Here is a 26872-nt window from a genome sequence, read left to right on the forward strand (position 1 = left end):
CAACTATGAAGATCTCTGCATTGCATTGTAGATTAAATTTTAACCAACTTAAGTTTTGGGGAGCTGTGCATACCTGTTAACTCAGCACTTTGTAGGGCTGAGACAGGCGGATCACAAGTTTAAAGCTAGCCTGTATTACAAAGCAAGCCTCATCTCAAAGCAACAAGAAAAAGGTGAATGAATCAAGAATGTATATACACTAATCAGCATTATATTTATCAAATACTAGTAAAATTATAAAATCAGTAAAGCAGCACAATAGCTAAATGTTAGTTTTTCTACTGTAATTCTTTTATTATTTATTTATTTGAGAGAGAGAGAGAGAGAGAGAGAGAGAGAGATTGGAAGAGAATGAGTACCCCACAGTCTCTAGCCACTGCAAACCAATTGCAGATGCATGTGCCACTTTGTGCATCTGGCTTTATGTGGGAACTGCAGAAACAGACTCTGGTCCTTAGGCTTTGCAGGCAAGTGCCTTAATCACCTTAACTACTGAGCCATCTCTCCAGACCTCCACTATAAGTCTTAAGCGTCATTAATGAAAAAATAAATTCCAATAAGTTGAACATATCCAAACTATTTAATTCAATTTCAAAGTTACAAGATAATGAACATTTCAAATTTATATTGGGTCAAGTTAACAAATCTTTTCAGTATGAAGTGAAACATTTAGAATTAAGTGTAGCACAGAGGTATGTCACCTCATTCTGTAAACGACTCCCAGGACTAGGTTGAGGATGGGCAGCTGTCTAAAGGGCTGTACAGGTGATTGTGGCACATACTCAAACCTCCAGCACTGCTGTGCTCAGTACAGAAGAGGCCACAGCCTAGATCCTGGAGAGAGCCTGCTGGGCCAGATTCTGCCACTCATGCTTCAGTATGCACACTCATCTACGACACGTGGGTGATCCCACCTAGTGCACAGCTGTTGTGAGGAATGAGATAAAATGTGCCATTCCTTACAAGTAGCGCTTGGCACGTGCTGTAATGACTGATGTTTTCTGACATTTTCTATCAAGAAACACAAGCCCGAAGTCAGGGATATACTGAATAAAAGAGTGAGTGCTTGACACACAGCAGGCATTAGGTCCATTCCCAGCACAAAATGCAAACAAAACAAAATACTAATCATATAATAAATGGGGCTTTTGATTAAAAGTTGATAATTAAATAACCTTAGTATTTTTTTCTTCTTTTATTATTTATTTTTGGTTTTTTGAGATAGGGTCTCCCTCTAACCCAGGCTGACCTGGAAGTCATTATGTAGTCTCAAGGTAGTCTCCAACTCAAGGCGATCCTCCTACCTCTGCCGCCTGAATGCTGGGATTCAAGGTGTGCGCTATTACACCTGGCTTTGATTTCTTTCTTTTTTTTTTTTATTTATTTGAGAGCGACAGACACAGAGAGAAAGACAGATAGAGGGAGAGAGAGAATGGGCGCGCCAGGGCTTCCAGCCTCTGCAAATGAACTCCAGACGCGTGTGCCCCCTTGTGCATCTGGCTAACATGGGACCTGGGGAACCGAGCCTTGAACCGGGGTCCTTAGGCTTCACAGGCAAGCGCTTAACCGCTAAGCCATCTCTCCAGCCCAAACTTACTAATTTTTAAAACTAAGTTCTAAGTTTGGAACTTGAAAATTAAGATTACTTTTATTGTCTTATTCAAGAAGCTAGCTAAATTCTATTATAAGTACTGTGAAAACACTATTTTAAGGAAATAAAAGTAAAAAACCTCTCTCATAAGTAATTAAAATAATAAAAAAGGAATGGGAGACTAAGAGATAAAAGTCCTCAACAAATCATGTATTTATACTCAGGACATGTCAGTTGAATGAAGAATGTTAGCAGGATAAGAATGTGAAAAGACCTGTTTCAACATAAGCTAGATGGCTAGATGAAAAATGAAATTTATTTACCACACCATACTTTTTAATGTTATTTGTTCCCATTTATAGTTAAGATGCTGAAGTTATGAATTAGTTATATAAAATACATGATCTTCAATAGCTTGTTTTCACAGGTACTAGAAAGGAGTATTTTTAGCACTGGGATGTGTAAGATTCAAGGGTTTTCCTATGTGATGGAAAAATGAGCTCAAGATAAAGGCCCCCATTTGTAATTAATTATAATGTGCAAATTTTCACATATGGTACTAATCTTTTGATTTACTCAAGAAGGCAATTTAATTAGTTTCTTGGGAAATATAAAGTTATGTCCAAAAGAACATTAGGTAAATGTTAAGTAGAAACAGCTGCCACCTTGTAGTGAATGTCAGTAAGGGACTTAGCAACCTGAGTGGAAAGTATTCACACCAACCTGACCAGCAGTCAATTCAAATGCTTTTGAGATTAAGGATTACATTTAATTCTAAAGTTTATTATCATTTTCAGAATACTCCAAGTGCAAAATTACTTAGTTGTTTTAAGTAGAAATACAATTATAGGCACTACAAATGAAAGCTCAAATTAACACAAATTGATTGGACATCCCACCTACCACCCCACCACCCTTGCCTGAGTGTCAGGGCACATGGTTTAAACCTCAATTGTATTCTACTAGAGGAAAACAAAAGAACTACTCTAAAACTGGCCCTCCATTCTCAGCAAAAGCTTAACCACTCAAAAATTTTGGTCTAGTCTTTAGGCTTGTAGGATGGTTGGTCCATGTTCCAGCTTTTTCAAAGATTTCCCATCTTTCTTTAGTATACTCTCATATTCTGTTCTGCCAATGAGGAAACTTTTCACTTCCTCAATAACACCATGTTCCCTCTCACTTAACAATTCCCTCAAACCTTTTGTGATTAGTTTCCATTGAAGGAAGTAATTTCCTGTCCCACATATGAGATTAAACCCAAATGCTAAGTGTTTTCATAACTCCCTATATATTTCCTTTCTCTTAAAACTCATCACATCCTAGGACTGCTATATGCTAAGTTGCAGGCTACACCATTTATGAGAAGGAAAAGTGAGTATGCTCTATAACTTAGTGACTATTTGGAACACACTGGACCTTATGAACATAAGGCTCTCAATGAGCATTTCATAAGTGTAAAGTATTTAAATATTTGGGTTTTAATCTTGTTTTAGTCGTACCTAAACACAGCAACACCTCCAGTCCAGACTTACTGGACTTAAACATTAAGTGCACTCATTTTTTATTTGTTTTTACATGTGATGTTTCAATAAAATTCAATTATCTTTAAATTGTATAACTCCATCATTTAAGTAAAATGAGGCAATTGTAATTGTATGAATATTGCTTGCATAATGATTCAAAATCAATTTCTAAAGTGTGACATTAGTGAATTAGAAATTTGAACACTGGATATTTGATGTATTAAGAAATTCATGCTTTTAAAAAAGTTATAATGACTATATTATGTTTATGCTTAAAACATGTATTTTTTTTTGAGCTTCACACTGAGGTATTTATGAAATATATGGCATGCCTAAGACTTGCTTCAGAATAGTAAAGGAGGAACAGGGATAATGGGTGGAGCTAGGTATGAAGCAGGACTGCCTGGGAGATAAGATGATAGTTAAGAGCTGGACTAATGGGCTCATTTTGTCAGTTTTGATATACATTTAGAAAAGAACCAAACAATTACTATCCCCTTAAAAAAGCTGGAGAGAAGCTAATTTATAAGTGTATTGGTACAACTAGTAGTTTTTATTATTTTATTTTAAATATTTTTATTAGAAAGAGAGAAAAGTTTAAGTGCAGCAGGGCCTCTAGCCACTGCAAACAAACTCCAGATACATGAACTACTTTGTGCATCTGGCTTTATGAATCAAACCTGGGCCAATAGGCTTTATAAGCAAGCAACTTTAAACACTGAGTCATCTCCCCTGCCTGGTTTTATTATTTATTTTTATTTTTATTTTTTTTGTTTTTTCGAGGTAGAGTTTCACTCTAGCCCAGGCTGACCTGGAATTCACTATGGTGTCTCAGGGTGGCCTCAAACTCATAGCAATCCTCCCACCTCTGCCTCCCGAGTGCTGGGATTACAGGTGTGCACCACCATGCCCGGCTCTCCTGCCTGGTTTTCATTATTTTAAAGTGATCTTTTCTAAGTTTGAATGACCCACTGAAAATAATGGGGGTGGGTAATTATATATCTACATTATTCACTACAAAATATATGCTTTGGATGGTTAATGATATCTAAATGTTTTTCTAGATATTGGACACAGCATTATGATACTTTAGATCACAACAGATGACTGGAGTTCTGTATATGCTTCATTTTCAGGTATTTTGTGTTAATATATAATGCCCTCAATCAAATAGAAATATCCATTATATTACTTTGGAACATATACTAAGATCATCTGATCTAAAGGTAATATTTTAGTCGAGACAGATGAAACATTTATTTATAAAACCCAAACACCCACTATTTCTAAGTTGCCAATAAATAAATAAATATTAGAAGTCATGAGCTATACTGAATATGGGCAGTGTTAATACCATCTGCAACAATGGCAGAAATCTTTGTATTATGTTACACATCTTGTAGATCAATTTTTAAAAAGGGGAACAGTTGAGACATTTAAAATACTATTAAGGGGGTTGGAGAGATAACTCAGTGGCTAAGATGCTTGCTTGCAAAACCTAATGACCTGAGTTTGATTGCCCAGTGCCCTCATAACGTCAGATGCACAAAGTGACACATGCATCTAGAATTTGTTTGCAGTGGCTAGGGGCCCTGATGTGTATGTTCTCTCTCTGCTTGCAAATAAATAAATAAATAAATACAATTAAGGGCTGGAGAGATGGTTCAGTGGTTAAAGGTGCTTGCTTGCAAAGTCTGATGACCTGGGTTTGATTCCCCTGTACCCCATGTAAAGCAAGACACACAAAGTGGCGCATGCATCTGGAGTTTGTCTGCAGTGGCAGTTGGCCCTGGTGCTCGAGTACTCATATTCTCTCTCTCTGCCTCGTTCCCTTTCTTTCTGTCTCAAATAAATAAATAAACATAAAAACACAATTAACTGTACTCATGCAGAAGCTTGAAAGAGAAATCCTACCACAGAAAAGTTCTTTAACATAAACCCGAAAAGAAATAGACAAAAAAGGTGATTTTGAAAAAGAAAATACGCGCTGGAGAGATGGCTTAGTGGTTAAGGACCTTGCCTGTCAAGTCTAAGGACCTATATTCCACTCTCCAGATGCTACATAAGCTAGATGCACAAAGGTGAGGTAAGCACAAGGTTACGCATGCCCACTGGGTGGCACAAGTGTCTGGAGTTCAATTGCTGTGGCTGATGCCCTGACATGCCAATTCTCTCTCTTAAAAAACAAAAGAAAAAGAAAAAATTTTAACAATAAACAATAAATCAGCAAGTAGTAAGGGCTTATATCAAACATCTAAATAAAATAGAGCAAACCTCCTTCAAAACAACAAAAAACAGGCAAAAAGAACCCCAATCTTAAAAAAACAATTTAATTAATAATAAAAATATGATACCAAACAAGATACTCTAGCCAAGCCAAGAGACATTTTCCATTTTTGTTTTCATTCAATGTGAAGTTAAAAAAAACTTTTTTTTTTTTTTTTAAACTAGTGAGTCATATAGAATGGGAACAGCAGAGCAGTCAGGTCACATGAGGCTCTGGAAACTTACTTCAGTTTTTCCTCTTCACTCAATGTCTTCCACAGTTCTTCAATTTGTGTGGTTGCATCCTCTAAACTAGTCTTGGGATTTTCCGTGAGAAACTGAGCACGATGCTCTTGAATGAAAAGGGCACTTGCAGACATGGGTTTCTTGATTACTCGATTGCTAATTAAGTCATAGGCTGTAAGCTGTCCTGGTTTATTGTCTATTACATTTGACTTTTTGCCACAGGGACCATCACTGAGATTCTTTTGTTCAAGGCTTAGGTGACCACCATTATTTATTTTACATGCCAAACTTTTTTGAGGCACTAAAATTGTCACAGGTTCAATCTTCTCTCCCATTGAATTAAATACATTTCCCTTGCTCCAGTCATCTGCACCAACTTCCAAAGACTTCTCAGGAACTGTTTCCTCCTCATTTTCCCTGCCCTTGTCTCTCAAACTTTTATTGCCATTTTCCAATGGAGTATGCTTATCAGAATCTACAGAACCTATGTCACTAGATTCACTTTGAGAATCCTTGCATGATAAATTATTCATAGGGTTATTTTGAAATGTACTTGTTGTATCCTTATTAATGCTATTATTTTCACTACTTAAATGACCCTCATAATGGTCACTCGCATTTATTTGTTGACTTAAACCCTGGTTAGTGCTTTTTCTAGATTCATCAATATGTACATCGTTTTGGAACAGAATAGTTGAAGTATCAACAGTTGGATAATTATTTCCAGATTCTGTTTTATTAAAAGGCACATCTGTTTCTGCTGTTTTACTAACAACCGTGTCAGCTGAGGAAACATCTGCTTTATTATTTTCATAAGAATTTGTACTAGGTAGTGGTCCGTAACAGGTCATCATCAGATTTTCAAGAGCAATTAAAACAGATTCCTAAAAATATAAATGAAAAAGCATTAGGGGGATGTTGTGCAAAATAGACAATACTTAATAATAGAAAAGAAAAATATGAGTCTTTTATATATGAATACAGTTAAGATACCATAAGCTTATAAGTAATATAAATTAATACAGACATTATTTGAAAAAAAATTACCTTATTCTGTAATAATACTTGACTTTTGTCTGGTGTCACATTTACATCCACATCAGCTGTGGGAACATCAATTTTCAGAAAGAAAATGGGATACAAACGAGTAGATTCCTTTAGGCACTTCAGATTATAATAATGTCGGATTAACTAGAAATATAAGTAATGAATAAAAGATTAAAATAGCATGTAAATAAAGATAGTAATTACTGGAGAGACTCAAGGCTCATCAAAGAGCTGAAAAGAAGTGACAGTGGACTATTCAACACTAAGTGAGACATCTCAATCTCACTCACTAAGGCTCAGGACCTATGTGGAAGAAGTGGTGGGAAGAATATAGGATCCAGGGCTGGAGAGATGGCTTACCAGTTAAGGCGTTTGCCTGCAAAGCCAAAGGACCCTGGTTCAATTCCCCAGGACCCATGTAAGCCAGATGCACAAGGGGAGCACATATGTCTGCAGTTTATTTGTAGTGCCTGGAGGTCCTGGTGCACCCATTTTCTCTCTCCCTCTTTCTGCCTCTTTTCAAATAAATAAATGAAATAAAGTTTTTGTTTGTTTGTTGTTTTAAAGAATGTAGAAACCAAAGGAAGGGGAGAAGTGTTTGGAACACTGTCTTCCAGACACAAAGTGGCTGTTGCACTCATGACCTCACAACTGCTAACATTATCTACAAGTATGAGGGGAAAAATAATGACATTAACTTGACAGGGGCTACTTAAAAGACAAAGGATTCATTCAGTGGATGGAGCATAATGAAGCTGAGACAAATGAGGGTAGTGGGAAAGTATTATGATCAGAGTACACTGTGCATATGAATGGAGGCTATAAACAAAAATATAGAAAATAGGGCTGGAGACATGGCTTAGTGGTTATGGCATTTGCCTGTGAAGCCTAAGGGCTCAGGTTCGATTCTCTAGGTCCCATGTCAGCCAGGTACACAAAGCAGTGCATGCGTCAGGAATTTATTTGCAGTGTGGCTAGAGGCTCTGGTGTGCTCATTTTCTCTGGGCCCCACCACTGGTCTCTAGTAAATAAAAATATAGAAAATAAAGGCAGCATTACCAACTATTAAAATACTACCAAAAAGAGCAAATTCATTTGCAAAACCAAGCAGATTTAAGTGCTGCTCTAGAAATGAAATACTTATCTAAGTACGAATACACCCTTCACAGGCCTTGGCCTTACATGAGGCACAGGCATATTCGTAAGTACAAACACCCAGTGAAACTGGCTTCATGAATAAAAATCATACTGACATGGAATTCTGAGGGCCTAGGGTTCAAATCACCCTACCTAGATTTCTTCAAAAATTCATGTAATGAGCTGGGCATGGTTCAGGTGCACATCTACAAATCCCTGTACCCATAGCCAGCCTGAGCTACATAGTATGATTCTGTCTCAAACAAAAAAACCCACCTAATATTTGTTTCTTCACAGTAAGTGGGGATAATGGACTTAAGAATAAATGAAGCTCATGTAAATAATAGCTTAGTAGAAAATACTTTAATAGCCTCCCCCCACACTTTACTGTAGAAAAAAAAATTCTTGGAAGTAGTTTCTAATCATTTGACAAATGACAGAATTGGGTTTTAATTCCTGATCCAAGGGCACTACGTTTTGTTTTTAAGTGAATACCTTTAAAATATCTTTCTGATATATTGGCCGACTGTTTATAAAGATGAAACTTCTCTCTGAGGTCAAAAGACTTGTGGAATTATGGTCTGCATCAGGCTTTGGAAAGAATCCATGGAGATAAATCTACAATTATAACAAACAGACATGGAATATGCAATGTCAACAATGTAGTTCCATACAACTTGCTATAGATAGGACATTAAAAAGCATATGAAGAACTGGTGACATGGCTCAGCAGCTAAACATGCTTGCTTCCAAGACCTGCTGGCCTGGGTTCAATTCCCCAGTACCCACATAAAGTCAGATGCACAAACTGGCACATGCACATGGAGTTCATTTGCAGCAGCAAGAAACTGTGGCATGTCCATCTCTCTCCTCCTCCCACTCCCCTTCTCACATAAACAAATATTTAAAAAATAAAAAGCATATGAATTAATATGTCAAAATTTCCCCTTAAAGTCCAAAGGGCTGTATACTCACTGATATCCTTGTTTTGTGACTTAACCTTGAAAACAATGCACTAAGCTGGTTTTCTCAGTAATTCTTTTTGTAACTCCCCCCACAAAATATATTATTTATAAAACTTAATGAATGGTCCTACTTTCAAATTTTTAACTGCTATAGAACACACAGCATCTACTCTCTGAGTAACCTTTGTTTTGTAAACTTTCTTTCCCCACATTGTAAAGTTACCCCTCTGGTTGTGCTTCTTCCATTTAACCATTATTTCCTCATTTCCCATAAAGAAGTCGCTGCCCCCCCCCCCGTTTGTGTATGTGTGTTGGTGTGCATGTGCATGTGGGTGTGTGTATGGCGGCCAGAGGCTGATGTTGGGTGTCTTTCTCAGTCACTCTCTTCCTTACCAAGATGGGAGCTCTCAACTGAACCCTGACCTTATGCCTCCTAAGCACTGGGATTATATTCAGGCTGCTCCACCTGTTTGCTCAACATTTATGTGGTTACTGGCATTTGAACTCTCATCCTCGGACTTGTGCAGTGAGCATGTTAATGACTGAGTCAATCTTCCTGGTACATTATTTTTTCTTTTTTGTTTTTGGTTTTCTGAGGTAGGGTCTCTTTCTAGCCCAGGCTGACCTGGAACTCACTATGTAGTCTCAGGGTGGCCTCAAACTCACAGTGATCCTCCTACCTCTGTCTCCCAACTGTTGGGATTAAATGCATGCGCCACCACGCCCAGCCTTTTCCTAGTATATTTTTAAAATTATTTTTGATGTGTGTTTGTATGTATGGCATATGTGCATACATGTTATCATGTGATTGAATGTATGTGTGTAGGGGTGCAGCATGTGTGAGGAGGCCAGATGCTGATGTCAGCTATTTTTAATCAATCACCTTTGAACTTTTTTTTGAAGAAGAGTTTCTCACTGAAACTGGAGCTCACCAATTGGGCTAGGGTAGCTAGCCAGCAAGTCCCAAAGATTCTCCTATCTCAAACTCCCCGGCATTGGGATTACAGGCATGTGCCACACAAGCAGCCTTTATGTGTGTGCTCAGGATCCTCAGGTTTGTGTGGCAAACAATTATCCCAAGTTCTTTACCCACCAAAACATTTCCTCAGCACCAGACATGGCTAGTTTTCTAAATTTGATACATAACCAGTCATAGTGGGGTTTTCTTTTTTCTTTTTAATTTATTTATTTGAGGGCAAGACAGAGAGAAAGAGGCAGATAAAACAAGTGTGAGTATGGGTATACCAGGGCCTCCTGCCACTAAAGAACGAACTCCAGACACATGTGCCATTTTGTACATCTGGTTTTATATGGGTACTGGGGAACAGAACCCAGACAATCAGGTTTTGCAAGCAAGCACCTTCAATAACTAAGCCATCTCTCCTGCCCCATACTAGATTTTCACTGTTGATTTAATTAAAAAAAAAAAAACCCTTAAAAACTTCTTTTGTTCTGAATTAATTTCCTCAGGACTAAACACCAGTTGTATTTTATCTTCAGTGTTGCTCATAGTACAAGAAGTATATTCGTGATTAACATACTTACTTCCTCTCCATTACAAATGTACAAGGAGGAGGAGGGCTCAAGTGGAAGAATACCAGCAAATATGGCCAGAGGGGAGAGAGGTTTAAGCATAGAAGGCAGAGAACATGTTCTAGCTTTTTCCTTTAATACTTCCTCTTTAACACTGCTCTAAAGACAGTCCAGAGAATTGTTAACAATTTATATAGCCCCCCACCCCTCCACCAAATACTTTCCTTCCTTCTACAGTCATGTTGTATGTGTGTATTCTGGCCATAATCTTATCTGAAACAACCCAAAGTGGATATGTTATGAACCTGTTAAGAAACACTAATAAAAAATACAGCTTAGGTTAGGAAAGCAAATATATCAGAGATGGTTCTATTTTTAGTTAAGCAGTAACCACGAAGCTTCTCACCAACACAGCCTGTAGGCTATCACCTATGTCTACAGTGATCTCTGCCCTTGGAAGTAAGTGTTTAAGGAGATGCATTACCAATTTTAGAACACTAAGTGCATTACTGTCACAGTGCCAAATTGTGCCAATTTGGAAAAATAAATTAATAAATCTGGATAATCCATTACAAGATGATACCACTTAATTAACTGTAAAACTTCACAGCATTTATAAATGGTTGTATAATTTACCAGGTAACACGATACCATTCCTAAAGCACCTGCTGGGCATCAGGGAGAGCCTGCTTGACCTCTGAAAGACTTATTGGGTATATGGATTACAGACAAGAAGAGAGGGGACAGGAGGGAGGAAAGGATAGAGGAGAAAGGAGGGGAGGGAAGGAGAGGGGAAAAGAGAAGATGCAGCTACTCTGTTCTGAATAGGAAAGGAATGAAGAATAAAATGAGGTAAATATTAAAATATGGACCTGACAGTGTTATCCTTTCACACTATCTTGTTTGGCCTTGCTTATCTGTTACTCATAGACATTGAGCTAAAAGATGATTTAGGATACTTTTAAAAACTAACAAACAATATGAAAGGTCTATGGAAAAGTAAGTAAAAATCATGTCTTGCATGCTATAAAAACTAAAAATCAAGACAATTTGTGAAAACAGAACATAAAACCAGTGCAATAATTTTTATAAAAAGTTAATAGACCTTACAAAATTCTATACCTCCACCTAAAAAGGAAACGAAAAACCTACCAGAAAAAATAAACAGTACCTCTGCCCTGACAACTCCAGAATGTGGGCCTTTCTCCCTTTCTGCCACCATCCTTAGTAAGCAGGCTTCTCCATCAACGGTCAGTCCAGTTTTTCGACGGCAGGCCCAACACCAGCAGTAACTCTTTCTACCCATTCTGTTTCTCTTTGTGTCTTTGTGCTTGCTCTCTGACACTGCCTCTTCAGTCTGACCGGCTGCTTTCTCTCCTTCACTTTACCCTCTAAAAATGATAATGCACCTTCTGAATTCAGCCTTCAGGTCTCCTTTTGTTGCTCTCTAGTCAATCTCTGTGGGTGATTTTATTCACACCTCTGCTTTCAACCACTACCTACCAGTGACACCATGACGCTGCTGCTAGAGTACATTTCTTTCACCTCAAATGCTTTCTATCTTCAACTGGCTGTCAAAAAAATAAATTCACCCCCTTCAAATTCTTCATAAAGTATTTTGTCCCACTTTTATCTAGTCACCAAACTAGTAATGCCTACATTATTCATCACCATAAAGAGCCCACAGTCTGTCAAACCTCTCTTCTTCTCTAGCCTGCTCACACTGATGTAACCCTGACTGTTTAACCTCTGTCTTTGTCTTCTGTTAGTAAAGCTCTGTAGTCTCATGGAGTTAAGTAACTGAAATACTCTGGTCAGGATAGGGAAACAAGAGCGTGTGGAAACCCTCCTCTCCCAAACTGCAAACTACACACAGTGAGAAAGTGATAAAAATCTATGTTCAATATAATTTCAAAAGACCTACCTACCTGAAAGAAAGATAGCTAAAAGTCCTATGTGCTGAAAGGTCAGAAACAAGACATGCCATTTAAAAATTCAATTCTGGAATTGAGAAAAACACTCCATGCAGGGTAGAGGACTGAAATCAGTCTTTCCATTTGAAATCAGGAGATCACATAGCATCTCCACTGAATAAAAACAAACAGCTTAAAAATATTGTGACCACTGTCTGAAGCTGCTTGCCAGGGTCACAGGAAAGAACAGAGACAACTCGAAAACCAAGAGCCAGGCTAAGCCAAGCTGGCTAGGAAAGTATGATCAGCTCATGGAACACCTGGCTTTTAATGCAGACTAGGGAGGAGATATGATCCAAGCTATGGGAAGGGAGAGGTAATGTATAGAGGAAAACAAGACAACAGAAAAATAATCTGCCTCCAAGATGACTGCAAATTAAAGCTTCAAAGCATATAAAATATCAGAGAATAAAAGATCTCAGTTTTGGATCTTTGAGATGACTCTTCAAACCGAAGATGAAAGGCAGAAACAAAGATCACAGGCCAGAGGATGTAGCTCAGTGGCAGAGGGCTTGCCTAGCACATCTGAGAGCCTGCGTTAGATGTTCAGCAATGATCAAAGAAAAAAAAAAAATATATATATATATATATATATATATATATGAAAATCTGCTAAAGCTAGGCCTAGTGGCACAGGCCTGTAATCCCAGCTACCTGGGAGGCCGAGGCAAAAGTATCACAAATTCAAGGTCTGCCTGGACAGACTTTACTTGAAAAATAAATTTAAAAAGGACTGGGGACATAGCTCAGTAGAAATTGCTTATCTAGCATGTGTGAGGCTTTAAATTCAATCCCAGTCTGCCCCCACTCCCACACAAAAAGTTTGTGTTTTTTTTTTTTAAGTCAAAGTTTGAAAACTGAAAGTACTGCTGACAAGACTAAAAACGGAAACAGCCAGTAGTAATTCAGGGGTGTGGGGGGGGATCAACTGGTAGAGAGTCAAACAGCACTGTCTAAAGCTGAAAGATCCCCTACAACCCCAAAAAAGAAATAGGAGCATACACAAGAACAAGAGAAAGAGAAGCTAAGCAACTCTCCTTCTTCCATACTGTGAAGGGAAAATGATAAGCTCAAAAGAAAAGTCTTTATAAAAAAAAGTCAATGTAAGTGCAAAGGATGCAGCACTGGGAAAGGAGCTTCGCTTTGTGTGTCCTTTCTTTCTACGTATTGATTTAAGAGAGAGACAGAGGCAGACACAGAGAGAGAATGGGCGCGCCAGGACCTCTAATAACTGTAAACTCTGCTTCGCAGGCAAGTGCCTTAATTGCTAAGCCATCTCTCCAGCCCTGTACTTTCTTTCTTTTTTAATCTTACTTACATATTTGATTAAAAACATTAAAATAAAAACCTCTTGCTACCCCAGAAGGGACGTAAAGGACATTTTGATGCATACCTGTGATTCCTCGCAGCGGTGCTGACAGGACTCCATGTTGCTCATAACAGCCGTCCCAAGCACGGACATGAGAGCCATTCTGTGGTCTGATACTCTACTTTTCTGCCAAATAACTGCCTAGTAGTAAAATGATATGCACATATTTTAGAACAATTTAGATGTGCTAAACTCAAAACTTTATTTACATAGTTAACTTTTACCCTCAACTTATATTCCAGTATCACGTGGAGGACATTCTCGTGCTATGAAGTCTTGACTGAACAAACCCTGGTTCTGAATTTAAGTTGCATATGCTGCCATATGTAACCTCCCTTAACCTTGTCTTCTCATGCACAATGGCTGGTTCTTTCTCAGAGTGGATGAAAAATTAAACACTTAACATAGGTAAGCACAGACTGGCACCAAACATAAGCCTCCCTTCACCAAGTATAAACCTCCATTAACCTCATCTTCTGACAAAATGTGTAACCTTCCTTCATTTCTTCTTCTCCATATACAATATGTAACCTCCCAGTCTTATCTCTACACAATGTGTAACTTCCCTTCACCTCCTCCTCTTCTCCTTACACAATATGTAACCTCTTAACCTTATCTTCTCCCTACACAATGGTTGTTTCTTTCTCAGAGTGGAAAATGAAATACTTAATATAGGCAAGCACAGACAAGAACCAAGCATAAAAGTTTCATGAAATTAATCCTCTCCCTGCCTCTCATCTCTCATGCTAGCCTTCAATGTACATTTAAAATCAAAATGTTACTTTCTTTTTCTTTTTCTTTCTCACTGTAGCCCAAGCTGACCTGGAATGCACTATGTAGTCTCAGGATGGCCTCAAAATCATGGCGATCCTCCTACCTCTGCCTCTGGAGTTCTGGGATTAAAGGCATGCGCCACCATGCCCGGCTGTCACTTTCTTTTTGAGGATAGACAGTTATGCTGCAGGATTACTGTGGTAAATAGTCAACAGTTAGAGAACCACAGTCCAGCTGGGTGTGGTGGCTCTTGTCTGTAATCCCAGCATTCGTGAGGTAGGAGCAGTGAGACGGCCTGAAGCTTGAAGACACCCTGGTCTACACAGTTCCAGGGCTACACAGTGAGACTCTGTCTCAAAAAAATCAAAACCATAAATGAGAACCATTATCCATAAATAAGACCAAAGTTGGCTTTTAACTGCATGGTACAGTCAGCAATGTGTAGTTATGTCAAAACCCCTTGAGAAATCATGAATATAGAAAATATTTAGTCATTCAACAAATATTCCCTTAGTACTTCTTCTGTCCTGATGCAAATATGCAAAGGCCCAAAGAGGAAACACTGCCAGCATTCAAAGGACAGGCAGAGGAATAAGGGGACATGAGTAGCCACTGAAGCAGGAAGAGCCATAGGAGAGTGCTGTACACCCAAGAAAGAGCACATAAAGCAGGCACCTCTATACACCACACACACTGGCCAGAGAGCAATGTGACAAACGGATTTCACAGCCAGGAAAGAGTGATAAGAATTTTACAGAAGTATAGACAGAGCCAAATCTCAGTGATTTGGGTAGTGACATATTAAAAAAAAAACAAAAAAAAAAGGGCCTAGACATCTCTCTGAAGTGTGCCTATAAAGTCGCACACAGCAAGGTCCTAGAGGCCGAATGTGACGCATGCAGTCTGGAGGCAGTAAGAAGGGGCACATTAGCAAGTAGGGTTGTGGACCCGGTGGCTAGAGGATGACAAGGTATGTTTTGCTGGTTTCTGCCTCTCTCTCAAATAGATGTTTTGTTGAATGGTGGAAAGACAGTGATTTAAACATTTAAGGATTATGTAGAAGACACAGAGAAAAGAAAGAGGACTGCCAGAAAGCACCCAGTTGAGGTGGTTACTTCATATCAAAAAAGACATTTTGGGGCTGGAGAGATGGCTTAGCAGTTGAGGTGCTTGCCTGCAAAACCTAAGGACTCAGGTTCGATTTCCTCAGTACCCACACAAGCCTGATGCACAAGATGGCTCATGAGTCTGGAGCTCGTTGGCAGTGGCTAGAGGCCATGGCATGCCCATTCTCTCTCTCTCAAATAAATATTTAAAAAATAAAAAAATAATAATAAAGGAGATTGGGGGGCTGCAGAGAAGGCTCAGCAGTTAAATGGACTTGCTTGCAAAGCCTGATGGCCTGGGTTTGATTCCACAGTACTCAGGTAAAGCAAGATGCACAAAGTAGCATATCTATCTGGAGTTCATGTGCAGTATCAGGAGACCTTAGCCATGAGTGTGTGGTGCATGTGCATCCTCCCTATCTCCTTCTCTCCCTCCCCCCTCTATCCACCTTTCCTGATTGCAAATGAGTAAAATATTTAAAAAGGAATTTTCAATAGATCAAGCTGATAAAACTCAATTATGAAACTGTACTGCCTATTCCACATGGATGGCCAATTAAACTAACATAATTTTGGAGAATCCTCTGTATATTCTACAAAAGGCAGAGATCTATCACACATGTGGGGTGGAGGACAAGGAAAGGAGAGAAACAGGGAAAGACAACAATCCAGACTAAAACCGTTCAAAAGTATACCAAAGGAAATCTTAACAATGACAGCAGCTTATGTGGCATAAAGAAGTTCTAACTTTCTGGGTGAGGTAAACGGATTCATGATGTTTTCTGAATAGCAGGAAAGAAGCTGGGCATGGTGGTACACGCCTTTAATCCCAGCACTCAGGAGGCTGAGGTAGAAGGATTGCCATGAACTTGAGGCCAGCCTGAAAGAACTAGTGAATTCCAGGTCAGCCTGGGCTACAGCAAGATCCTACTTCGAAAACAACCAACCAACCACTATGGAAAGCAATATGGAGACTCCTAAAACTACCAACAGACCCAGTTATTCCCTTACTGGGCATTAACCCTAAAAGCTCCATGCCTCAGTTCAGAGAGATTTTCTCAACCATGTTTATAGCTGCTCAATTCATTACAGCTAAGAGCTAGAATCAACCCAGATGTCCATCATTAGATGAATGGATAACAAAGATATGGTATATCTACATGATGGAATTCTACACAGCAGTAAGGAAAAATGACACGATGAAATTTGAAGGAAAATGATCAAACCAGGAAAAGATCATTCTCAGCAAACTCACTCACTCAATCACAGAAAGATAAGGGTCACATGGTTTCAGTCATCTGTGGCTCCTAACCTGAACCTGCCCAAGAGACTGACATACCTAATAAGTGTCTCAAGGACCAGACAATAGCGGGGGGGGGGGGCTGCGGGTGGAGTGGGAAAGGAAGGTAAAGGAAGGGATGAGGAACACAAAACTGGACCCAAATGGCAATGGTACCATATAATTCTATATCCTAAAAGGCAGACTAAATGGTTGAATCTTCAACAGGTCCTTAGAGGGAACACCTGAATCACAGGGCCCTGGAGAGGGTATGATGAAGATTAACCTTAATATTCTCCTATCTCTCTCTCTCCCTCTTCTCTCTATCTTTTTTATACTTTTTATCTTTTTCTTCCTTCTTTTCCTTGGTGCTGGCCTGTAACTCCCAGTACCAGCATATGGTTAACATCCACAGTGTGCTGTTGATCAGAGAGACCTACAAGGTTTCCCAAAAGAAGACAGATTTCTGTCAGAGTACTTGATGACCCACCAAAGGTTAGTGGTAAGACCCAACTGCTGAAGACACTATATTCTGTTGGTACAGAACATGGAGTGACCTAGCTGGAATCTGGAAGAGAGGTAGTCCCCAGACAGTGTGTCTAGTGCCAGAAGGTAGTACATGAGCGACTGGGGAAAAATGACCAACACCTGTCCAAGTAAGTTGTGATCTAAGCTACACAGCAGCAAACAACCTGACATAATGCTCATACAAATAAAATTCTGGCACACAGCCATGGTGGGAAACCAACTGCTCTTGATTTGGCTAACTGATCCACTCACTGGAACGGAACCCATAGGTGGAACTGGAACTGGGAAACAAGTCAGAACCATATCCAAAAAAAGAGCCCACTCTCCATTATCAAGCTCCCACCATTCATGGGCTACAAGAGGGCCAACACCTATTAAATTCTCTCTAAAATAATAATGGTTATCCCATTTATCTGGTGCTGACTTCACTCTCTGTTGGAGAATCTGCTTCTCTTTTTCAGATGGATGCAGATCCTGATGACAGAATGAGCCCATTACACATCACCAGGACCCCAGCAGAAACCAAGAGTAATTGGGGAAATGAGCAAGAATGCTGCTTTCTTGGTGAACCTGGTACCAGCACAAGAGTGAAGAAGATAGACACAGAATACATTCAACTCCTACCAAACCAGATATTCAGAGACACAGAGGCTCCCAAGACCTTAGCACTGAAGTAGACCTAAAATGAATCCAACATGGCTCAGAGAAATTTGTGGAAGAGGGGGCCACATGTTGGGACATTATGCTCAGAGACACGGCCTCTTCTCCATAACTGATGGCTAACCCCACAGTGCATGACGACAATCCCCAACAAGGAGGGCCCTTGCAGTGGGGGAAAGGACAGGGAGGAGGCTAAGGATGGTACCAACATGGCTGTAGACACATTGTGTACATAACTAATCAAATCAAAACAAACAAACAAAAATAGCAGAAAAAGGATGGGCTCTTTCGGGATACGAATGGCAATCATTGGTTGGTTTTGTTTATCTACACCACTGCAAACCACCTCCAAGTTTTCAGAACCTCAAATAGCAACTTGCCTCAGTAATTCACTAAAACCAGTTGCTCAGTGTGCCAAGTAAGAGGAAGACCTTTCATCTACTCCCAGAGCTCTGCTGATACTAGTCAACTTTAGGAGTTAGGATTTAAGAACTTACTGCTTGCTAGACACCAATGCAGTATTAACTAGTGTTGATTTTCACAACATTTCAGACAGTTGCTATCACAGCAGAGCCTCTGTCTTGCAAGCATGTAGACCTGAGTCTGATCACCAAACCCCACATTTTAAAACAGCTGGATGCAGTAGCTTATACTGACAAGCCAACTCTGGGAAAGCTAAGCCAGGTGGATCCCAGGAGTTTGCTGGCCAGCCATGCTAGCCTGTGTGGTTAACTTTAGGCCAATGAGACTCTATCTTAAAAAGAAAAATATGAATGATGGCCCAAAGTTGTCTTCTGGCCTCCACACATACACAAAAATGAGCCAGGCGTGGTAGCGCACACCTTTAATCCCAGCACTTGGGAGGCAGAGGTAGGTGGATCGCTATGAGTTCGAGGCCACACTGAGATTACATAGTGAATTCCAGGTCAGCCTGGGCTAGAATGAGACCTTAGCTCAAAAAACAAACAAAACAAAACAAAACAAAACAAAACAAAACAAAACAAAACAAAACAAAACAAAACAAAACAAAACAGAGTAAACTGAAGTTCAATGAAATAAACCCAAAGAAAAGTGAGTAAGCCATGAAGCCACTTTTTAACCTAAAATTTTGCATCTCCCTATTCGTTACTTTCTAACACTTTTTTTTTTTTCCCCATGTTTGGCACCCATGTTTATTTCAGGGAGAAGGGCTTGAAGGCCTGCATCTGTCCTGTGAGGTCTGGTCTTTCAGCTTTTTACTTGGCCTTTGGGTTACGGAACTTTCGTCCAGCAAAGACAGCTTTGTCTCCAAGAGCCTCCTCAATCCTCATGAGTTGGTTGTATTTTGCCAGGCGCTCTGAGAGGCAAGGGGCACCAGTCTTGATCTGTCCTGTGCAGAGCCCCACGACGAGGTCAGCAATGAATGTATCCTCGGTTTCCCCAGAGCGGTGGCTCACCATTACTCCCCAGCCATTAGATTGTGCCAGTTTGCAGGCCTGGATGGACTCGGTCACTGAGCCAATCTGGTTGACCTTCAGAAGTAAGCAGTTACAGGCTTTCTTCTCAACAGCCTGGGCAATCCTTTTGGGATTGGTGACCGTGAGGTCATCCCCCACAATCTGGATGTCCACTCCTGAGAGAAATGAGGCCCATGTACCCCAATCATCCTGGTCAAAGGGGTCCTCAATGGAGACCACTGGATAGTTCTTGATAAAGTTCTTGTACAGCTCTCCAAGCTTTTCCCCAGTGATATGTCTGGCAGGATCGTCAGGTGACTTGAAGTCAAGATCATACTTCCCATTGCGATAAAATTCAGATGCTGCCACATCCATGCCAATCACCACCTTGTCTGGGTAACCAGCTGCCTGGATAGCTGTCTTCAGCAGTTCCAGGGCCTCATTGTTCTCCAGGATGTTGGGTGCAAAGCCACCCTCGTCCCCCACATTGGTGGCGTCCTTCCCATACTTGGCCTTGATGACCCCTTTGAGGTGGTGGTAGACCTCAGCACCAATGCGCATGGCTTCCTTGAAAGAGCTAGCTCCCACTGGGAGAATCATGAACTCCTGCATGGCCAGCTTGTTTCCAGCATGGGAGCCCCCATTGATCACATTGAAGGCAGGCACTGGGAGGATGAGGTCAGGATTCCCTGCAAGGTCTGCAATATGTCTGTAGAGGGGGACTCCCTTCTCAGCTGCTCCTGCCTTACATACAGCCAAGGACACACCTAGGATGGCATTGGCCCCAAACTTGGATTTGTTCTCTGTCCCATCCAGCTCAATCATAAACTTGTCAACTTTTTCTTGATCCACAACACTTAGTTTCTTTTCTAGAAGAGCAGGACCTAGTGTCTTGTTGATGTGCTCCACAGCCTTCAGCACTCCTTTCCCCAGGTAGCGTGATTTGTCTCCATCTCTCAGTTCCAGAGCTTCATAGATACCCGTGGAAGCTCCACTGGGTACAGCTGCTCTAAATCGACCTTTGGCTGTGTGCAGGTCCACTTCCACCGTGGGATTGCCCCTGGAGTCTAGGATTTCCCTAGCAAAGATTTTCTGCATGGCCATGGCTGTACTGTGATGTCTTCTCTGGGCTTTGGATGTAGCTCTGAGTCTAGGTGGCAGCTAGGACAGTGGCCTCCAACACTTTTGTCTCTAGTTAAAGACAGCAATAATTTAGATCCAACTATAGGAATTCCCCAAAGGTAATGTGTCTGGCAAATGCATTTTTATGTACAGTTTCTATCCACAGCCATGTAATTTTTAATTACAATGAGTGTTTTAATTGCTCAGCTATTTTTAACACAGTCACTTAAAAGTATACAACTTCCCTTTAAAAGAGAGGCAAGGAATAAAACTGAGGTTCTTAAAACAGAAAACTATATCAAAATAATAAAGTTCAGCCAGGTGTGCTGGTGCATGCCTTTGATCCCAGCACTCGGGAGGCAGAGGTAGGAGGATCACCAGGAGTTCGAGGCCACCCTATTCACCCATAGTGAATTCCAGGTCAGTCTGGGCTAGAGTGAGACTCTACCTCAAAAAAAAAAAAAAAATATTAATAATAATTATTATGTCTATGTCCAAAAAAGCTGAGACATTTTCTCCTATTTGTACATCATGTTTTTGAAAATGCAGTTGTTGTTACCAATTCTGATCTTGTATGCCTAATAATTTCTAAATTCTCAATAATTTGTCAGTAATATTTAGTTAAACGTTGCTATACAATAATTACTTTAGAATGTACAGCAAAATGGTGATTAGGAAGATAATTCAGTTACTGTCCCATCCTAAATTTCAAGGTATAAAAATAGATGTGTAGAATTCTAAACTCAGGGTATCAGGGGCTAGAAACATAGTTCAGTGGTACAGCGTTGCCTAACATGTATAACTGGACCTGGTTTCAATCTCCAGCGGTGCAGGTGCATGAAACGCACACACACACACACACACACACACACACACACAATTAGGGCATAACCTCAAGAAGTATATTTCTAAATAAAATGTTATGGTATTAAAGTATGTTTTGCTAATATCATTTTATGAGAACTGATTGAAGAAACATGAGATATATCAAAAGTATCTTTTAGGGCTGGAGAGATGGCTTAGCAGGTAAGGTGCTTGCCTGCAAAGCCTAAGAACTCATGTTTGAATCTCCAGGTCCCATATAGCCAGACACACAATGATGCAAGAATGCAATGTCGCACATGCACCTCAAAGGGGCACACACATCTGTAGTTCATTTGCAGAGGCTGAAGGTCCTAGTGTGCCAGTTCACTCTCTCTGCCCTTTTTCTCTCAAAATAAAGAAGTGTACTTTGATCCTTTATCACACATTGTATTTGCTGAATTAAAAATTCTAGATGAGTTCATCTTGAATTTATTATTGAGTCTACTGTATTTGTAGTAAGACTTGAAGGAAGACATTTGCCTTTCAGATAAATCCTGGGCAGCACATTCCTGACAGGAGCCAGCATGTGCAATGTGCAGACTCATGGAAAGAGAGAGAGCGAGAGGAGGCTCTCTGGAGATGAAGTTAGATGCATAGGAGCAAGACAAAGAATGGCCTCACACACCACACAGAAAAGCTTACAACTTCTCTTATATGTAATACTGTCACCGGAGAAACCGAATTAAAAACACGGCATGAAAGAGATCTTGGCAAGAATGGTTTAGCAAGAACTGAAGTTAGACTAACATGACTTTTAGAAAAATGACTGTATTCACCTCATGTTTTCAGTTTTGACTGTGCATACAAAATAAATGAAATTCACATTCACAGAATATTCCCACGGGTGCTCTAAGAATGGTACATAATTCCTGCTATCGTGGCTGTGATGGTAATCTGTCATCCATTCCTGAAAGTACAGTGTGACACAAGTCAGAGAAGATGAAATTTACAGAACTGTCCTTCTACTTTGTTTATTTTTATGGCAAATCACTTGCATGGTGTGACTGCAAGTATAGGGGACAGAAGAATCATGAATGCCTCTTGGTCTCTGACCTGGGGGAGTAGAATGTCTGCAGTGTTACCAAGTTGGGAAATCCAAAAGAACAAGTTGTTGGCAAAAGAGAAATGATGGGCTAGCTCGTTCAGCTGAGTCCCTGGTATCAAGAACAGCATTGGGCTGAGCTGCGGTGGACCCTGGAAGCTTCACAAGTGACCAGCCAGGCAAGATGCACCTACTAGTGTAACAGTGGCATGACTATGATGGGGGTAACCAACTACTTTCTGATTGGATTTGAGAATACTACATGGGAGGGAATACATGCTTAGTACTGCAAACCTATCCAAAAGCCTGTGACTGGGGACATCGCAGGCCCTGAGAGGGAGGTTAGTACTGTTGTATGGCTAAATGGATAGGTTGTGCCCATCAAACTGCCTTCTAAATGTTTATGTTTAATAAAGAGACTGAGGTGGTTTAATTTTGATCTTGCAAAGTCAAGCACAATCCAAGAAAAAAATGGCAAGGCACCATCTAAGCACAGAAAGTAACCTTTTACCCTAAACATAGGTCTCTCCTTTCTTCTCCATTGGCTGAATAGTTGTACAGGTACAATTTTCCCAGTGTTCTAATGTAACCTTCATTCTGAGTTTAACTTCTTTGTTTAGCTGACCTTGGGGCTCTGGTATCTACAGATCCAGGCATGCACTGAGTTGCTTCACAGCCTGAAAAGTTCCACTCTGGACAAAGATTTCAAAATCACTGGGGTTCAGTACCTCTGGCTCATTAATCCTGTAAATTCAAGTCTTAGGTGAGGTATTTATAAATATTGAAAATGGACCACATGATGTTCTTGTTTCTTACACAAGGGTCAGGGAACAGTGTGGAAGAGGGTACAGAAAGAAAGAGCCAGAAGACGGGGAGGAGTGCTAGGGAATGCTATCTTGTGGACATGACATGGCTATTGCATTCATAAAGTCATACAGCTATTTATCTGAATGAGACCTATACAAAGTTGAACTCACTAATATTTTGCCATGGATATGGAGGTGCTAGGTGCTCATTAGACCTCTACCCCTCCCTAAGAAGTTACTGTCAATTAATGGCTGCTTAAGTCAGAGAGGCAGAAATCTTCAGTACTGTAGACACTGGCAAGTTGCCTATGCTCTGGCAAATAACCCTCCCCAAGAAGTGAGACTTGTTGAAGTGGGACTACTTAAGAAGAAGGGATTTGGGGTTCAGTAGGAGGGGAGAAGGTAATGGAGGTGAATATAATCAAAATACATTGTATATATATGTATAAAAGTTGTCATTTCCCCTCTCCTCCAAAGAGAATAATACTTTGTACCAGAATAGGTCCGCTAAATGAATGTCTTTAGTTTTTTAGGGCAAAGTAATCTCAATAAAGCTGAAAATTAGTTCTTTGTTTTTATCAAGCATACTGGCTGCCACACTTTTGTTTATGCTAATAATGACAGGTTGTGTCCACTACTTTAAGAAATCCTTAGCTATCATTTGTCTTTAAAAAAAAATATATGATTTATTTATTTTTGTGAAAGAAAAGAGGCAGAGAGAGAAAGAGGGAGAATGGGCATGCCAGGGCCTCCTGCCACTGCAAACAAACTCCAGATGTGTGCACCCCCTTGTGCATCTGGCTAACGTGGGTCCTGGGAAATCGAGCCTTAGCCTTGGGTCCTCAGGCTTCATGGGCAAGCATTTAACCACTAAGCCACCTCTCCAGCCCTCATTTGTCTTTTAATATGACAGTTTATTGATATAACTTCATAAATTATAGAAGTATCCATTTAAAAGTCATTATTATTTTTATTTTTACAGTTGTACACCTATCACTGTAATTTAATTTTACAGCAATTTCCTCGCTCTGAAAAGGTCATATCCATTAATAATGACTGTCTCCACCCTTCTATAGTCACTAGTCTTTACTATAAGTCAGCCTAGTTTTTGTATGCCACATAAAAAGAATCACACAATATCTACATTTTTATGACACGTAGTATATAACATTCTCAAATTTTACTAATATCAGTGCACTATCTTTTTCAACTGGCTGAATCATAGTCCACTGTATGGATATAAAACTGAAGTAACCTCAAACCAGCTGATGACTACTTAAGTTGTTTCCACTTACAAATGATGCTTCCATAAATATTTATGACAAGATTGTGTGGACCCGTATTTTCGTCTCTATTGGGTATGTATTTAGGGTTAGAACTGTTGTGTCACATGGTAACCCTATTTTTTTCTGAACAACATTGAGAATAAAATAAATAAGTGCACATGTATGTAAGCCTCTAAAAAGACTAAGAAATACTGGCTTCTGCTCTCATGGCTACTGTTTTACACTGGCCATCAGCTAATGATATAGGGATAACATTCCAAATAACAGAGAGTAGGTAACCATTCTGAACAATCTGCAAACATATGGGAAAGAAGTGGCCCACACCAAAAATTCCCTATAACAAGGAATCACTGAACAATGAAGCCTAGTCACAAAGCTGTACCTCTTCAAAACTGTGTAAGCTCTGGTGCTCTCTCAGTGTCTCTCTCATCCATACACACCTTATTTTGGCAGTACTGCACATCAAACCCAGGGCTTCACACATGGAAGGCAAATACTCAATTTCAGGTATATATAAAATAGTTGAGAAAGCATTTAAAAACTTAACATTTTAAGCCAGGTGTAGTGGTGCACGCCTTTAATCTCAGCACTCGGGAGGCAGAGGTAGGAGGATCTCCGTGAGTTCAAGGCCACCCTGAGACAACATAGTGAGTTCCATGTCAGCCTGGGCTAAAAAAGACTCTACCTCAAAAAACCAAAAAAAAAAAACAAAACCCCAAAACAAACAAACAAACAAACAAAAAACCCAAACAATAAAAAAACAGTATTTTAAAATATCTACACTAAATATAGCTATAAAGTTTGTTAAACTAACCTGAACACTACATTGTTTATTTGGTTTAGATTAATGATGTCTTACTTTCAGATATAAATCTGAAAGGCTGATTAATGCCAAGGTTGCTATTTCACTGCCTGACTCGCTGAAGTTAGTATACAGAATGACTTTAGTAAGTGGGTTATAGAAAAGATGTAAAATATGAGAACAAAAAATATCATTTTATTTTTTAAAAATTTTATATGACAGCAAATGTAGTTGCTTGGGAGCATTATTTCATGCTAGACAATTATTGCATCAGATCAGGGCTTAATTTAGGGGCATTCTTAACTGTTTATAGTTAGGTTTGCAATAAATGATAAAGAGGCCTGCTGACTAGTAAAATACTATGAGTTCATAGGCCATACTACTTTTTAAAGTAGAATTCAGTATTAAAGAGCTAAACAGTTCAATGTAATAAAATTAAGAATACAGAAGAGCCTGAATTGTTAATTTCATTTTCAACATAAAATTTAATCTTTATTCTGTTTTCTCTACCATTTCATCTATACTATTCTTGCAAACAGATTGTCTTTGTGCCGCCTCAAGGTTTTTGTATATCGTGTCCTTAGGCTGAAAGCTTAACATGTGCTAAAAATACACACATACCTCCATATGTTTTCTATCTAGGTCACACAAAGTCGGAGCATCTGATGTGCCAAGTGAGAATCTGACTCTGGGCAGTCTGATGACAGTGCAGAAGCACCTCGATCAAAAATATATTCTTACATGCACCCCATCTGAAGCTTGATTTAAGGTGGCCAAATCTCTTCCCCATTTCTATTTCACTGACATAGGAAAGACGAAGAAGCAGCTAGATGTGATTACTCAGTACTGAATTAGTAAGCCTCAACTGTAAAGGTACTCTGAGATACACAGAGAAGACCAGGTTGCATACAAGATCCACAGTGAACTACAACATGCAATGCTAAGGTAAAGAGCTATGCTACTGGCAGGAAGTGCAACCACTGTAGTCTAAAGGTTTCCCAATATTCATGTTGAAACTTCATGGCCATGGTAATGGTATTAAGAGGTAGAGCTGACTGCTGAAGTTGTGAAGCACTGTGCTCATGGAAGGCTGGATGTTCATAATCAAGTGGGTTAGTTACCATGGTGGTGGACTCCTGAAAAAGAGGGTGACTCTAGCTCAGTTGCTAACATGCAAGGTCAGGACTGAAAGTTATGCTTGTAAAGGAAGACTGGGAGTAGTTTTAGTTAGTAGGAGGTGTCAGTTTTAAAGGGCCAATGATTCAGATAATTTTTTTTTTCTGAATACTAAAACAATTGATGACTTCATACATTTTCAAAAATACCACAGGGGCAAGAACACCTAGAAATTCATCTCACTCTATAAGTTTTGTTTATGGAGGGGATTCAGCTTTTTTTTAAATTATGTAATTAGTTCTTAGAGTTTATATGCAAAGCCTGATGTAAGAGCATTAGCTGATACATACCCTACTGAAAGTAACTTTCCTTTTTATATGAGCTAAGTATAGTCACTAAGAC

The 26872-nt window shown here is 39.7% G+C and overlaps 2 protein-coding genes across 6 annotated transcripts in view; both read right to left on the reverse strand.

Moving 5' to 3' along the window:
* The window catches only part of Pms1 (PMS1 homolog 1, mismatch repair system component), a 92689-nt gene that overhangs the window by 12729 nt on the left and 53088 nt on the right, over positions 1-26872 (reverse strand). For all 5 annotated transcript variants that reach the window (XM_045147968.1, XM_045147967.1, XM_045147966.1 and 2 more), the window contains 4 exons: positions 13674-13790; positions 8305-8427; positions 6673-6816; positions 5626-6509 (listed from right to left, as the gene is read on the reverse strand). In XM_045147968.1, coding sequence (XP_045003903.1) covers positions 5626-6509; positions 6673-6816; positions 8305-8427; positions 13674-13790 — 1268 coding nt within the window. The remainder of the gene's footprint in view (positions 1-5625; positions 6510-6672; positions 6817-8304; positions 8428-13673; positions 13791-26872) is intronic.
* LOC123460164 (beta-enolase-like) lies at positions 19153-20579 on the reverse strand. Its single transcript, XM_045147971.1, has one exon. The coding sequence runs from the start codon at positions 20534-20536 to the stop codon at positions 19232-19234; it is 1305 nt and encodes a 434-aa protein (XP_045003906.1). The 5' UTR covers positions 20537-20579; the 3' UTR covers positions 19153-19231.

Source organism: Jaculus jaculus, chromosome 4 (assembly GCF_020740685.1).
Source record: "Jaculus jaculus isolate mJacJac1 chromosome 4, mJacJac1.mat.Y.cur, whole genome shotgun sequence".
Lineage (NCBI taxonomy): Eukaryota > Metazoa > Chordata > Mammalia > Rodentia > Dipodidae > Jaculus > Jaculus jaculus.

Excerpts from the sequence above, each read along its gene's own strand:
- LOC123460164 (XM_045147971.1), bottom strand. The coding sequence starts at position 20,536 with ATGGCCATGCAGAAAATCTTTGCTAGGGAAATCCTAGACTCCAGGGGC.